At 40.7% G+C, this 14,730-nt stretch overlaps 1 protein-coding gene across 1 annotated transcript in view; it reads left to right on the top strand.

Annotated features, from left to right (window-relative positions):
- The window catches only part of LOC131403876 (centrosomal protein kizuna-like), a 68,158-nt gene that overhangs the window by 38,257 nt on the left and 15,171 nt on the right, over positions 1-14,730 (top strand). The window contains 5 exon segments of the mRNA XM_058538112.1: positions 2,296-2,411; positions 2,414-2,442; positions 10,593-10,649; positions 11,276-11,441; positions 12,565-12,630. Coding sequence (XP_058394095.1) covers positions 2,296-2,411; positions 2,414-2,442; positions 10,593-10,649; positions 11,276-11,441; positions 12,565-12,630 — 434 coding nt within the window.

Below are 14,730 nucleotides of genomic sequence, written 5' to 3'. Positions count from 1 at the left end.
TTTGAAATTTTTAAAACATTCACAAAAGCCACTATAATAACATAATGAAGTCCCATGTACCCCTCACCCAGATCCACCAGTTGTCAACATTTTGCTAGTCTTGTTTTATCTTTCCCTCATCCACACTTTTTTCTTTGAGTAGTTTAAAAGAGACAACATATTTTACTTATAAATACTCACAAATACTTATATCTCTAACATATAAGGATATAATACATTACCATTTAACAAGATACTTTACTTTATCTGATACCTATTTCTTGTGAGTTTGTCTTGATTATCTCAAAAAAGTCATTTTACATTTGCTTTGTTTGTATCAGGATCGAAATGCTGTCACCTGTAAACTGCTGGTTCAATCCAGATACATGATTATACTCCAGCCCAGTTATTTTGGCAAGACAACGTCATAGGTGGTGCTTGTACTTCTTTTTTTTTTTTTTTTGTGAGGAAGATCAGCCCTGAGCTAACATCCGATGCCAATCCTCCTTTTTTTTTTTTTTTTGCTGAGGAAGATTGGCATTGAGCTAACATCCATGCCCATCTTCCTCTACTTTATACGGGATGCTGCCACAGCATGGCTTGACAAGCGGTGCGTTGGTGCACGCCTGGGATCCGAACCTGCGAACCCCAGGCCACCGAAGCAGAGTGCACGCACTTAACTGCTGCGCCACCGGGCTGCCCCAGTGCTTGTACTTCTTATTACACCCCCCTCAGGCCGCATGTGATGTCTGGTTGTCATGTTGTTAGGAAGACTGCTCTGTGGGTTTGAACATTGATAGACTGATGCTTCAGTATAAAGTTTACTGTTATGCAGTTTCCACAAAATTATGATCATTTCCTAGATGCATTCATTAATTTGGACTTACAAAATGGTGACTTTTCTAATTTGTTAATTTCTTCTGCATTTATTAGTTGGAAGAACTTTTCCCAGCAACTACTTGTTAATTGTGAAATGCATTTTTTGACCACAAAGGCAGGATAAATGCTTGATTCTATCCCTTTACTTACCAATTTTCAGAATATCAAGTTGTTTCCCTAGCAGCCTCCAAAGGTTTGTTTATTTGTTTATATTTTCAATTTTGGTGAAACACACATGACATAAAATTTACCATCTTAACCATTTTTGAGTGTACAGCTCAGTAGTGTTAAGTACATTCACATTGTTCTGCAGCAGATCTCTAGAACTTTTTCATCTTACAAAACTGAAACTCTGTATCCATTAAATAGCTCTCCATTTCTCCCTCTCCCAGCACCTAGCAATCACCATTCTGCTTTCTGTTTCTATGAATTTGACTACTCTAGGTGTCTTATGTAAGTGGAATCATAAAGTATTTGTCTTTTTGTGACTAGCTTATTTTACTTAGCATAGTGTCCTTAAGATTCATCCATGTTGTAGAATGTGATGGGATTTCCTTCCTTTTTGAGGCTGAATCCAAAGATTTTTTATTATTTTTAAAACTTTTTATTATTTATTTTTTAAATGAACTTGTACATTTTTATATATTTGCTGTGTTTAAATCCATTGCACTCATTGTTCTTTTTGGTGCTCAAATTGTCCCATCTTTGGCCAGCAGGAACCCTTTCAAGATGGCCTCTGAGGCCTTTTGACATGACTCAGTAGTCTTTGATAGCTTCCATGCTTTCTGGTATGACAAGGTTTTCCAGGCTCATCTTGTACATTTCCTGCCCCAGAACTAGAACAGGGCATTTCCCTAAGGGAACCTGGTTCCTTTTAGTATCTAAATACCGTAGTCTAGGCAGCAATATAGGCTTCCTTTTAACTCTTTCCTAATAATATCTTAATTTTTAAAAAATTTCATAGTAAGTATATAACAGGAATCAACTGTTGTTGAGATGGAAATGTGATCTGTTTCTCTTAACTACACTTAAGAGGAGGCTGACTATCTGTGCAGTGATTTGAAACCATGGCCGCGCATTAGAATCGCTCTGTGAGCCTTAAAAAATCCCAATGGCTGGACCACACCTCAGGCCAATTTTACTAGACTCTGTAGGGGTGGCATTAGGCACCTGGATTTTGCAAACCTCCCCAGGTAGTTCCAGTATGCAGCCAAAGTTGAGAATGCTCATCTAGCAATGAAATCATAACCAAAATAAAATTAAAAAAGAAATACCAAGACTCTGGAAATTCCCTTAGTCCAGAATATATTAGGTTCTAGACTTTTCTGGATGAACTATCTTCTACCAACTTGATTAAGGGGCCTTTGAAAATATGGGAATCTCATAAGTAACCCAATACTACAAATTTCTAATGTGTCTCCTATTTCTGTGTTATAGATCTGAACAAGCGTCAGCCTCAGGCTTATTGAGGGCACAGTTGGGTCAGCACATGGCCACCTTGAAAGAACGTGATAATTCTATCACAGAAGAGGTAGCTAGGAAGTCTGAAGTTTTCCAGTCAAAAACGTGGACCAGAGGACAGGGGTTAGTAATTTTTATTTTTTTTAATAAGTTTCAAGATGTACAAATTATTCATTTAAGGAAATAGTCATGTTCTTAGCAATGGTTAACATAGTTGAAAAAAGATTAAATAATAGTGAGGTTTTATGGTTGGTTTTAACTTTCTGCTCTCAGGCCTTTTGCATAGTGTTTTATGTAGGAATCTCAACTCCTTACATAACGTTGATTCAGGTTTTGGAGCTAACCTAATTAAGCATATCTACCACAGCATTTTCCAAGGAACTTAGAAGCCTCTTGTGGCATCCTGGTTTTCTTTCTCCACTCCATCCAGACCCGGGAAACAGAGCCGTCTTCCGTGGCTGGTGTGTGGGCTGGGGGCGAGAAGGTCCGAGGGAGTGGAGCCTTGCTGTGCCGGGTCCAGCCTAGGCTAAGGAGTTGGTGTTTATTGAGTAGATTCTGAAAAGCCGGTAGAGCTTTGCGAGCGGGGCTGTCATGAGGTCTCTGCTGCGCCTTGGGGAGTTCTGTCTGCTTGGAGTGGGACTGAGACGGGGAGGAGCGGGCCCTGCTGTGGGCCAGACAAGACAGCGAGGGGCCTGACTCAGGAGCTGGCGCAGAGGGGAGTGTGAGCTGCTGAAGAGACCAGGGAACCCATGGAGCAGACTCCCAAGGAAGGCAGGAGGGGCCTGACTCAGGAGCTGGCGCAGAGGGGAGCGTGAGCTGCTGAAGAGACCAGGGAACCCATGGAGCAGACTCCCAAGGAAGGCAGGAGGGGCCTGACTCAGGAGCTGGCGCAGAGGGGAGCGTGAGCTGCTGAAGAGACCAGGGAACCCATGGAGCAGACTCCCAAGGAAGGCAGGAGGGGCCTGACTCAGGAGCTGGCGCAGAGGGGAGCGTGAGCTGCTGAAGAGACCAGGGAACCCATGGAGCAGACTCCCAAGGAAGGCAGGAGGGGCCTGACTCAGGAGCTGGCGCAGAGGGGAGCGTGAGCTGCTGAAGAGACCAGGGAACCCATGGAGCAGACTCCCAAGGAAGGCAGGAGGGGCCTGACTCAGGAGCTGGCGCAGAGGGGAGCGTGAGCTGCTGAAGAGACCAGGGAACCCATGGAGCAGACTCCCAAGGAAGGCAGGAGGGGCCTGACTCAGGAGCTGGCGCAGAGGGGAGCGTGAGCTGCTGAAGAGACCAGGGAACCCATGGAGCAGACTCCCAAGGAAGGCAGGAGGGGCCTGACTCAGGAGCTGGCGCAGAGGGGAGCGTGAGCTGCTGAAGAGACCAGGGAACCCATGGAGCAGACTCCCAAGGAAGGCAGGAGGGGCCTGACTCAGGAGCTGGCGCAGAGGGGAGCGTGAGCTGCTGAAGAGACCAGGGAACCCATGGAGCAGACTCCCAAGGAAGGCAGGAGGGGCTCCAGCCCAGGAGCCAGATTTAGAGCGTTCCCGTCGTGGTCCTCGTCATTCCCTGGAGAAGCCATATACTCAGAGAGATGGCCTTTCCTTTCCTGAATTTAATGTCTTGTGAACGTGTCTAGTTTCATGTATGTTTTCTCATCCTTATATGTAATATAGGGTTTTCTGGCTTTGATGCTTTTTATTTTTATCATGCACAAAGTTCCAGGATTCTGCATGTGCCCCTCCCGGAGGCGCGGCTTGCCATCTCTGCACTGAAGTCACACACCTGTGTGGCTGTGCGGTCCAGAGCCTCGGCCATCACCCCTCAAGCCTCTCAGAGCACCTTCAGTCCTTCTCAAGCCCCCCGTTCTTTGCCCCTTTGATTAAAAGAGAGTAGAAGTACTTTTTTTAAGCATTTCAAACATACAAACATAGAGTGATAAAATGAACCCAGGAATCCCATGCCTCCCAGCCCAGACTCACATGTGTTGTTACCATTGCACCCTATTTATCTCAGACCTGCTCCTCCTCTTCCTTCTCCTCATCTTCCTACCCGTCCTCCTTTTCCCCCTCCCTCTTGGCTTCTCTCTCTCCCCCTTTCACGCACCTTCCCTCCCTTCTTCTGCTCTTTCTCTCCTCTTCTTCTCCCCTCCTTTTCTCCTTCTCCTCGTCTCCCTCCTCTAACCTCCTTCCTCCCCAATTTCTTTCTCCTGAAATAAATTATTATGGAAATACAGCCCCTGTGCGCTTCTCCTCAAGCCCATGCCCCTTTTCAGAGGTAATCTTGTGCTATCCTTCCCACACATATTTTCATTTCACTGCACTTCCTGTGACTCAATAAATAACCTATAGTTTTGTTTTGTTTGAGGTATGATACCAGTTGTGTGACTGTTTTTTGAGAAAGAACCATGTTCTTGAGGAAAAACCTGTGTTTTTTAGATCCGTTCCACACCTATTGATAAATGTAGATCTTTTTTTTTTTTCTTTCTTTTTTTTTTTTAGGTCAGGAAGATTAGCCCTGAGCTAACATCTGTTGCCAATCCTCCTCTTTTTACTGAGGAAGATTGGCCCTGGGCTAACATCCATACCCATCTTCCTCTACTTTATATGTGGGATGCCTGCCACAGTATGGCTTGATGCACCTGCCATGCATATGTCCACGCCTGGGATCCCAACTTGTAAACCCTGGGCCGCTGAAGCGGAGCAGGGGAACTTAACCACTATGCCACTGGGCTGGCCCAATAAATGTAGATCCTAAGAAGGATTTGTTTTCCGGTTTTGTTGTCCATTTTATCTAGTACCATTTTGTAACAACATTGTACTCCATTCTTGTTCACTCAAGTAGGTCACATCTCAGCCGTGTCAAGGGTGAAGTAAGTAGTGGTCTACTGCCCTTTCCTATCTAGTCATCTTTTTTTTAAAAGGTGTCGTTTATATTAGAAAACGTATTCCCACTTCCAGACAACCAATCCACTCATAATTTTTCAAATAATAACTCCATTATTTTTTTTTTTAAAGGATCTCTCAGTGTTGCTTGGTTTTTTTTTTTTTTTTTAATTTTATTTATTTATTTTTTCCCCCAAAGCCCCAGTAGATAGTTGTGTCATAGTTGCACATCCTTCCAGTTGCTGTATGTGGGACGCGGCCTCAGCATGGCCAGAGAAGCGGTGCGTCGGTGCGCGCCCAGGATCCGAACCCGGGCCGCCAGCAGCGGAGCACGCGCACCCAACCGCCAAGCCACAGGGCCGGCCCAATATCTCCATTATTAATGAGAAGGGGCTGCCCAATTAATAACTTATGAATCAAGTGCTATTCTGCCTCCCCTCGTAGGTTTTTTGTTCCCTTTTAAATCATCCTGATCTCATCTTAGTGACAATCATAAAAATTACCAATAAATTAATCACAAAATCTGTCCTTAAAAATCGAAGTAAGCAGGCAGTTTCTGAAACGGTTAGGTTGTGACTGAAGAAATGCACAGCCGTAAAGAACAATGTTACCAAAATGACGTGGGCAGGGCAAGCCTTGCGAACTTTAGAACAAAATGCTTTTGTGAGTTCTAGGACTGTTTTGATTTACATGTCATGCTTTTACTATTAGCAAAATCAAGTATCTTTGGTTGTTTCCCTGTATTGAAACAATATACACCTTTAGTAAATAGCATGAGTTACATATTTCTCTGTAGATAAAAATCTTAAAAATAAGAGATTTTCAAAATTTAAGAAAGTTCTACTAAAAATTACTTGGCTAAGAGTCTAATGAAGCTCAGAAATATTTACTTTGATCTCTTGGGTAAATGGCTAATTAAACAGTCACATGTAAATGATGTTTACCTGTGGGTCCCCTTGCTGTCAGCTAGAGTCAATCCTGTCTCTTGAGTAAATATATCATTAAAGCCGCTGAAACTCGGATTATGTCCCCTTGAGACCAGATAAGATCCACAGCACCCGCATACCCTATTAGGCAATTACATAATTGAGCTGCAGGCTTTTAAATCAGAAAAATTTATAATTACTTGATGTGGGAAAAAAAATGAGTTGGGTGCTTCATTAAAACACAAAGTGCCTTAATACTCCTTCTCTCCTAACTGATCTCTGTTTCCACCCAGGAGAACTTCTCCAGGGAAAGCAGAGTGGCTTACTGGTGGCACTCATAGAGTGCCCCCACCACACATACCAGAAAGACACATGACTAGTCACAGAAATCCCTTCATCTCTCCCTAAGGATCGACTGTTCTCTTGATCTTCTCTCTTGAATACTCATTTGCTGGCTCATATGAATACTTTCCCCTTTCTTTTAATTGCTGCACAGATAAAATCCCCTTCGTATAACTTAGACATACCTTAGGTAATGATGCTTGCATTTCTCTTTAAACATTGAAAAATTACTTCTGGTGTGCAAGAGGAAGGTTCTTGAGGAAAAAGTCAGTTAAATCTGTGTATTAGGGGAGATTGTCATCTACTGTCTACATCCGTGGTTTTTAATTCTCTTGCTTTTCTGTATCTGCGTTAACAGCACTGATTTACATACAGAAGGAAATGTAATTTTATTAAATGCTTTCACATTCGCTTCTGTTTGTATTTGTACCATCCGTCGCAGAAATCAGATTCCTTTGGAGCTAGCATGTGTTTGTCTTAAAAAACTAGCAGGAAAAAAAAGAAAACCAAACTTGGAATATTAAGGTAAACAAAAAGGAGAAAATAAAATTGCCCGTTGACGTTGTGGTGTATGGTTTTTAATATTTAATATATTGGCAAACATGGGTTGTACTGTTTGTGTCCATAGCTTCTTTTTTTCCCACTTGTCACAAGTGAACTTCCTTTCATACCATCACATCTTCTTCTACATCATTCCCAACAGCTGTGCAGAGACCCCTGTGTGGCTATTCCACTGTCCCTTTAACCAGCCTCCTGTTCAACATTTAAGTTGTTTTTAATTTTTCCTGTAGTAAAAAAATTTCAAAGAACATCTGAGCAATTCAGTTTGTACAAATATCCATGCTATTTCCTTAGAATGAATTCCTAGATGTAGAGTTGTTAGGTCGAAGGGAATGTGTGTCTTTCAGCCTTTTGCTCTGCACTGCCAGATCTCACTCTGGAGGGGTCATCAAAGTCACAAGGAATGGAGGAAAATATATATATATATAATCTGAGCACTTTATGAAACTGGGTGCTATCAACTTTTTTTTTTTTAAGCACCAAATTGAGAAGTGCAAATGACATCCAATTTTTTTGTTCATTTGACCTTTATATTACCATTGAGGTCAAACTTTTCCCCTACCTATTTGTGAGCCCTTTGTGGTTCTTCTTTTATAATTTGCCAGTTCGTGTCCTTTGCTCATTTTTCTATTAGGTAATGTTTTTTCTTGTTGACTTGTAAGAATTGTTTTTATGTAAATTCGTACAACTTGTTGCAATATTTTGAGCAGTTTGATTTTTGCCTTTCATTTTTCTTAATGATATTTTGGACACAAAGTCTTTTCCATTATTATCTTCATCTGTCTATTTATGCATTTGAATATCACAGTTAAGTTTCTGGATATAAATTAAGAGGCAGCCTAGATGACTCTTGGGGTTCTAGACCTAGCAGGAACCGTAACTGACCTTTGAGAAAAATTGTGGTAGAATTGAGCTGGTAATTCTAAGTGTCCTGCTAAGTGTAAATCATAGGACGATTTGTCTTTCTAAGATCTGAAATATGACCATCAGTCATTCTACAAATAGTGTGTGCCTTGGCATTGAATTTCTAAGCCTTTTCTCCTGGTTCCTGGAAAGGCAGAAAAGTGAGGAACTAGTTTGTTCTATTGACTTAGGCTCCAGACTGCTGAGAACACTGAGACAGTCCCCAGTCTCCCTCCTGGGCTCCAAATGTATAAAATCAAAGAGAGCCTTTATTAGCTAACAGATAAGTTGACACCCAAGCATAGTCTATTCATAAGCACCATCAGGAAGCCCATGGTAAAACTGTTGTCTGGTGGCATTTTTCAGATAGAGAGCTCCAATTTGCAGAGCCCATTCAGTCCCAGCATGAGCTGTGTAAAGCAGCTTGTTCCCTCTTCTCTGGGCTTTTGTTTCTTTGTAGGTATGGGTTAGGGTTGTCAGTTTCAGACTGCAAGCTCCTTCAAATTGGAGGCTTCCTTAGAAATATGCCTGGCTAAAGCATCTGCAAACAGTACATCCTGAGAATGTATTACAGATGTTTTTCCTGACTCTGCAGAAGTTGTTTTTGACTAGAAACCTCTAACCATTCCTTGTCTGAGATTGACTTTTGTTTCTGTCCCTGCTTATCATTATTACCTGCTTATTAGGGATTTATATTGTGGGTTCCCTTATGAATGACCCGTTGGGCAGATCTGCTGCTCTCTTTGTTGGCTCTGTGGTCCAGTAAAGTGAAGCCAACCATTCTCATGTAATTTGACCATCCATCAAAATCCTTATAAAATAAAAGACTCATCTTTGAGAAATTATCTCTAGGATTATCTTAAAAGATGAGTCCTTTTATAAACATCTCTATCAAAAAAGTAAGAGAAATCCTAGAGATAAGAGTATTGAGTAGTGAAGATAAATGGGATAAAATATATGAAATAAGTGAAAACCTGCAGTATGCCCACTACTTTATTTACCTCACCCTGGTAAAAAAAAAAAAAAAGAGGGCAGAGTGTAGAACTAGTAGCAGTGGTGGTATTCTTATCAAGCATACAAGGACTTATTAGAAAGACATTTGCAGGATTATTATAGCATTTTATTGTGTTCTTTTGAAACCCAGTTGGAACCCAGCTAAAGCAAAAGAGGGTCTTAATATGAAAGGGGTGCACAAAACAGTGAGATAAATTGTGTGTCATCATTGAGGGCCCAGTTACAAGTAATCTGAGTCATTGACAATCCAAAACAGTTTCCATTATCTGCAAATTCTACAGTAAAAAGTGTAGAAAGTCCTTTAACAATTTTATTCTTAAAATATGTGTTAAAACAGTGGCTATTACGAAGTCATGCCAAGAAATTATTAGTTACAGCTATTGCATAAGGTAATACGACGAAGAAATACATATTTGAGGCTCTCTCAGAATGTTTGAATTATTTTAGGAAAAGAAAATTATAACTTTCACTTCAGAATTTGGGTCAGTTCTTTTTGTTCATATTCTAAAATGCTTTTCATAGATCCAGGATGATTGGGCACACAGAATAGGAGCTTATCTCCCTGTGGAAGCAGACAGACTAGAGCAGGAGAGGTGGAGATCTGGAAATGAGACAGGCCACAGTGGCTCAGCTTGCGTACTGACAACTGAGAGATGGCAGGTCAAGGAGGTGACACTATTCTTCACACCTGTCTTCCTGGACAGATTCTGGAAGCAGGTGCAGTACAGTGGTCCATGTAGGCAGCTGGGATTGAGGCATTACGGCAGCCAGTGATGGGAACCAGCCCTGGCCTGAGCTTCAAGGGCAGGACTCTACACCTGAACCCCAGTGTGCAGAAACAGGGATACAATGCAGGTCATCCCAACAGAGAATTATCACAACTCGAGTAAAAGTCAGGGACTACTTTATGTAAATAGAGGAAGAGCTACCTCTTCCTCTAGAACTGGTTACTAGAACTGGACCACAGACAGGTGCTGGCTACAAGGCTAACTTGACACCAAGTCCTTCGGCCGAGGAGACTAGAATTCCTTAAATCCCCTAAAATCAGCTGCTCCGGCCCCTAGGATAGGCCGTGGATCCAGGTGGCCAGCTGGTCCAGGGGAGGGCAGAGGGCAGGAGCCTTGCAGGGATATCAAGGCCGATGGCAGTGGCCTTGTATGTTCAAAGCCAAACTTACAAGGCAAGATCTTCCATATTCTGCCTCTGTGATTCTTCCTGTCAGGGCATCTTCATGAGAAGAGATGATTATCTTCCCCCTTGTTCACTAGAGAATTCTGTTGTTACCCCTTCGCTCTCAAACTAAAGATGACCTATGAGGCTTTGTCCAGTTTTGCTCTTCATATTAACTTGTAGAGTCTCGTGTCCATTCTACAGGTTGAGTTGGACATTTCCTTGTATTTACTACTGTTGCCAGAGACCAGGGAAAGGTCAGCACCACCACCGAGATTTCCTCTCCCAGCAGCCTGGGCAAATCACCACTTCCAAGTAGGAAATGAGAGAGAAACACACTCTAGCAGCGGGACAATGTCATCATTGGTTGTTTAACTCTTGTTACCAGTATAGTTTTATTTCTTGGGGGAAGAGTGTTGACCTAGAAATTAAGAGACATGGGTATTTACCTGTCCTGTTAATTTTGACTTTTTCTCTGCCTCTCAAGTTGGCTGTGATAAAATCTGTGCCCACCTCCCTGCCCAGGACACATGAGGCGATATGGGTAAGACAATTTGGTGCCCTTTGAAAACAGATAGGCAGTGTGGCTAGTAAGTTTCCTGAGCTCCCCAGCAGACTTAGCAGCAAAGTGCAGAGTGTGTTTATCCTTGATTGACAATTATGCTTTAAAATAAGGGCAATTCTCTTTTTGCTTAGTGTCTCCTTCTCAGCCACCAAGGTTTTCTACAGTCTTCTCATTTGAGGGAAGTTCAGGGGTCATTTCTGGAAGGATGGGGATACTGCAAGGTCACATTTTTCCACATCTCTTTCTCAATCCAAACCAACAGCATTCATGCAATGAGAGAGTCGATCTTGGATAAACCAGCCCAGGTTCACAAGAGTGGTCACATTTCACATACGTACTTCACAAGCAGAACACTTCAGCATGACATAAGATTCAGGCCACAAAAAAATGTATTATTACAAGTGTAAGTTGTTGTAAAGAATTAAATTATGCTGCAAAATAATCAGATGTTATTTTATCTTGAAGACATTTTAATTTCAATTAAATGTCAGGAAGCAAATTAAATCCAAAGTAAAGCTTAACCTAAAATTATGTCTGAAGGCTGGGTCTTTGAGACCAACGGGAATGTGGCTAGAGTTTATTTTTATTTCTTTTAAACACTGTAGGCAGCAGCGTTATTGAAAAAAGCCCCTACAGAAGAGTGTGACGATAGTTCGGCCGTTCACAGTAATGAATCATCTTGCAGCTTGCCATCTATTCTGAATGACAGTAGTGGAATAAAGGAAGCGAAACCCACTCTATGGCTCAACAGTGTTCTTACAAGGGAACAAGGTAACTGTTGTTAAAGGGTCTGTCCACAGCAAAAACGCATTCAGAGTCAACGCAAACACCCTTTCTCAAGGTGTACCTATAAAAAAGCAGACTCAAGAACACTTCTAATTTTAATATGTATAATATGTTATTTGTTTTATACCACCTTCCAATAAATATATGTTTTCATTCAGTCTAACAGGAATAGGAAACCTAATTGTAGATCTGCTGTCCTGCTGAATTTCCAATAAAATAAGTTTTTATAAATTGAAATCTTAACAGGACTAAGCACTTGGCAGTAGATAATTATTATCATCCCACAAAGATGAAGATGATTCTATGAAAATGAGTCCATCAAGTACTTCACATAGAGTACTGTGAAGTTTTTGATATCACTTAATAGAATTTACTCATAATTGGTAAACATTCTTTTTAATTATAATAGAACCTTTTATAAGTTTAAACAGATGATTAAGAATCAGAGTTTATGCCCCCCAAAACTTAATAACCAATTTTTAGTATCCAGAAATTGTGATTATTATTTTTTCTTAAAGATTTTATTTATTTATTTTTCCCCCCAAAGCCCCAGTAGATAGTTGTCTGTCATAGCTGCACATCCTTCTAGTTGCTGTATGTGGGACGCGGCCTCAGCATGGCCGGAGAAGCGGTACGTCGGTGCGCGCCCAGAATCCGAACCCGGGCCGCCAGCAGCGGAGCGCGCGCACTTAACCGCTAAGCCACGGGGCCGGCCCGAAAATTGTGATTATTTTAACGTTATTGTTAAGACATGCCAATAAACCGCTATAATGTATTCCCAAGAGAGCTATGAGTTGCTCAGGATATATTCAGAAGCTGATACACATGCACAGGATTTGAGGCTCGCTTGTTTTAAGCCCCAGTCAAATTTGATAGATGTCAGGCTAAATCATTTTGCATGAAAGCAACATAGAGATACCTTAGTTTTAGAATAGGTTTCTTTTTAGGAACAGTACTATTTCAGACAAGAAATAAACTAAGCAAAGAAAGGAGGTGGGGAAGCAGTGAAAATAAAAGGAATGGCAGTTAAGAAAAAAAAAAAAGCAAAGGCCTATTCCGTAAATATAACCTTGAAATACACTTTTATTATCTTGTGTTTGATTTTTAGACGTTTCAAGTGGCTGCGGAGACGAGAGCAAGGAAGAGAGCATGGCAGCAAAGATTCCAATCACAGGTAAAGTTATGGTTGCCTAAGAGTTTCAAACACAGGATTCAACCTTGTTTTATAATCAGAACATTCTAGGTTAGTGGTGTGTGGACTCTGCTAAGAGCAAGTATATTCAACTACTACGTGCTGGAGGGGACGATTAATTGTAAGAGCATGATGTGTGCGCTTACATTAGCAGAAACTGAGGTGGAAAATAAGCATGCCTATTGAATTCTTCATGATCATGTTACACAGTTACACGTGTGAGCACCCCATCACATAGCCTTTCAGCACCTGCGTCTGTGTGACAACGTCAGTCTCCGTGGGGAACACCAGTCATTGTGTGGCCAACTACAGCTGTTTCTGATTTTACTCTTTTCTTTCCTGTGATAATTGAATGTGTCTCATTAAAATAAGAGCAGGAAAAAAAAAAAATGCCAGACAAGAAGCTTGCTTGTGCCTCAGTTACAAAGCCCATGTGATAATTTAAAAATTTTAGCAGTAACGTTTCATCAAGACCTATTAAGATTTCTGCACATGTATTACGCTTGTTTAGCTGGAATCTGAATATCATTACATTTTTAGTTTTAGAATATCAACAGCAGCAATGAGTATTCTGAACAGAGTTCTATTTGTCATACGTCTAAATTTACTAGGATCTTATTTTGTAAAGTGGTACACTACTTCATTATAAATTCAAAGGTCTGACTTTAAATATTTATACAAGTAACCACACCACTGCACTGCGGTACTGAGGCATGCATCTGCATATGTGGTCGTTTTGTTGTTTATAAGCGGAAAAGAATAGTTTTCTTTTATGACAATACAATTCATAGCCTGATGATTAATTTTTTAAACTCATGTTTCTGTGATGAACTCTGGTTTTGAAAAAAGAGTTTATAATAGAGCAATTATTGTATATATTCTGCATCAGATAATATTTCATTCCGAAATACAGAGGTTTTCTTTTCTTTTAAACATTTTCCCAGTGATATGTTTATTGCATTTTTATTCTTCATTTTGAGAAAACTCTGGTAGCGTTCCCTCTTTATTTTTTTGTTAGAAGTGTAGATGATCCCAAATTGCAGATAATCAAGAAGTCATTTGGAGACTTTTCTCTTGCATTTATCTTTGAATGCAGAAGTATCTAATGACCTCTGAATTTATTTCAGTTAAAATTATAAAGACTTATTGGAGAGAAACCAGGAAGTGATCTCGTTGCCCATTCTTGCTTCTCTTTTCAGTATTCTTTCCAGTCATTCCCTGCTGTGAGCAGATGACTGTCCTCAAAATTAGTGCAAACGTTATTTTCTCATAGACTTTCTTTATAAGAGAAGAGATAGTTAAGTACTGGAGTTTCAAATCTTTCTTTTTTTCTTGTAGAAAGAGGTGTGATGTGCCTAGAAATAATAAGGGCTATTTACCATTAAGATTTTTAAAGAAATTTTAATTCCAACAACCTACCATCAGTCAATTAATAGTTGGCAGTTTTAAAAAAATGCTTTGTGGGGCCAGCCCGGTGGCGTAGTGGTTAAGTTTGCACGCTCTGCTTTGGCGGCCCGGGGTTCATGGGTTCAGATCCTGGGCGCGGACCTACACCCTGCTCATCAAGCCATGCTATGGAGGCATCCTACATACAAAATAGAGGAAGATTGAGAAAGATGTTAGCTCAGAGACAATCTTCCTCAAACAAAAAGAGGAAGATTGGCAACAGATGTTAGCTCAGGGCCAATCTTCCTCACCAAAAAAAAAAAAAAAGAAATAAAGAAAAAAATCCTTTGTGCCTGTTGCATGCCAAAGTTTTAGACATATAAAATAACTTGGGAGATATAAAAATAAACTTTCAAAGCCATTTACTTTGAGCATTTCCATTCTGTCCTCGCCACCATACTCTCTTTCTTCTTTGCTCCCCACCCGCTGGACTTCCCATGAAATTAATGTTTGAGGGCCTCATGTGCCTTGACTCTTTAATGCTGTTGTCATGTCTGTGATTGAAACTACTTTGCTCTCTAAGTTCTTTTTTCCCCAGTTTTTTAAATTGAGATATAATTAACATATAACATTGTAATAGTTTAATCTCTAAGTTCTTGACCATTATCTCTTTATTAAATTTTTGTGTCTTTGGCA

Source organism: Diceros bicornis, unplaced genomic scaffold (genome assembly GCF_020826845.1).
Source record: "Diceros bicornis minor isolate mBicDic1 unplaced genomic scaffold, mDicBic1.mat.cur scaffold_93_ctg1, whole genome shotgun sequence".
In the NCBI taxonomy this organism is placed as follows: domain Eukaryota; kingdom Metazoa; phylum Chordata; class Mammalia; order Perissodactyla; family Rhinocerotidae; genus Diceros; species Diceros bicornis.
Note: the sequence above shows the minus strand (reverse complement) of the source record. Positions and strands in the feature narration are given on the sequence as shown.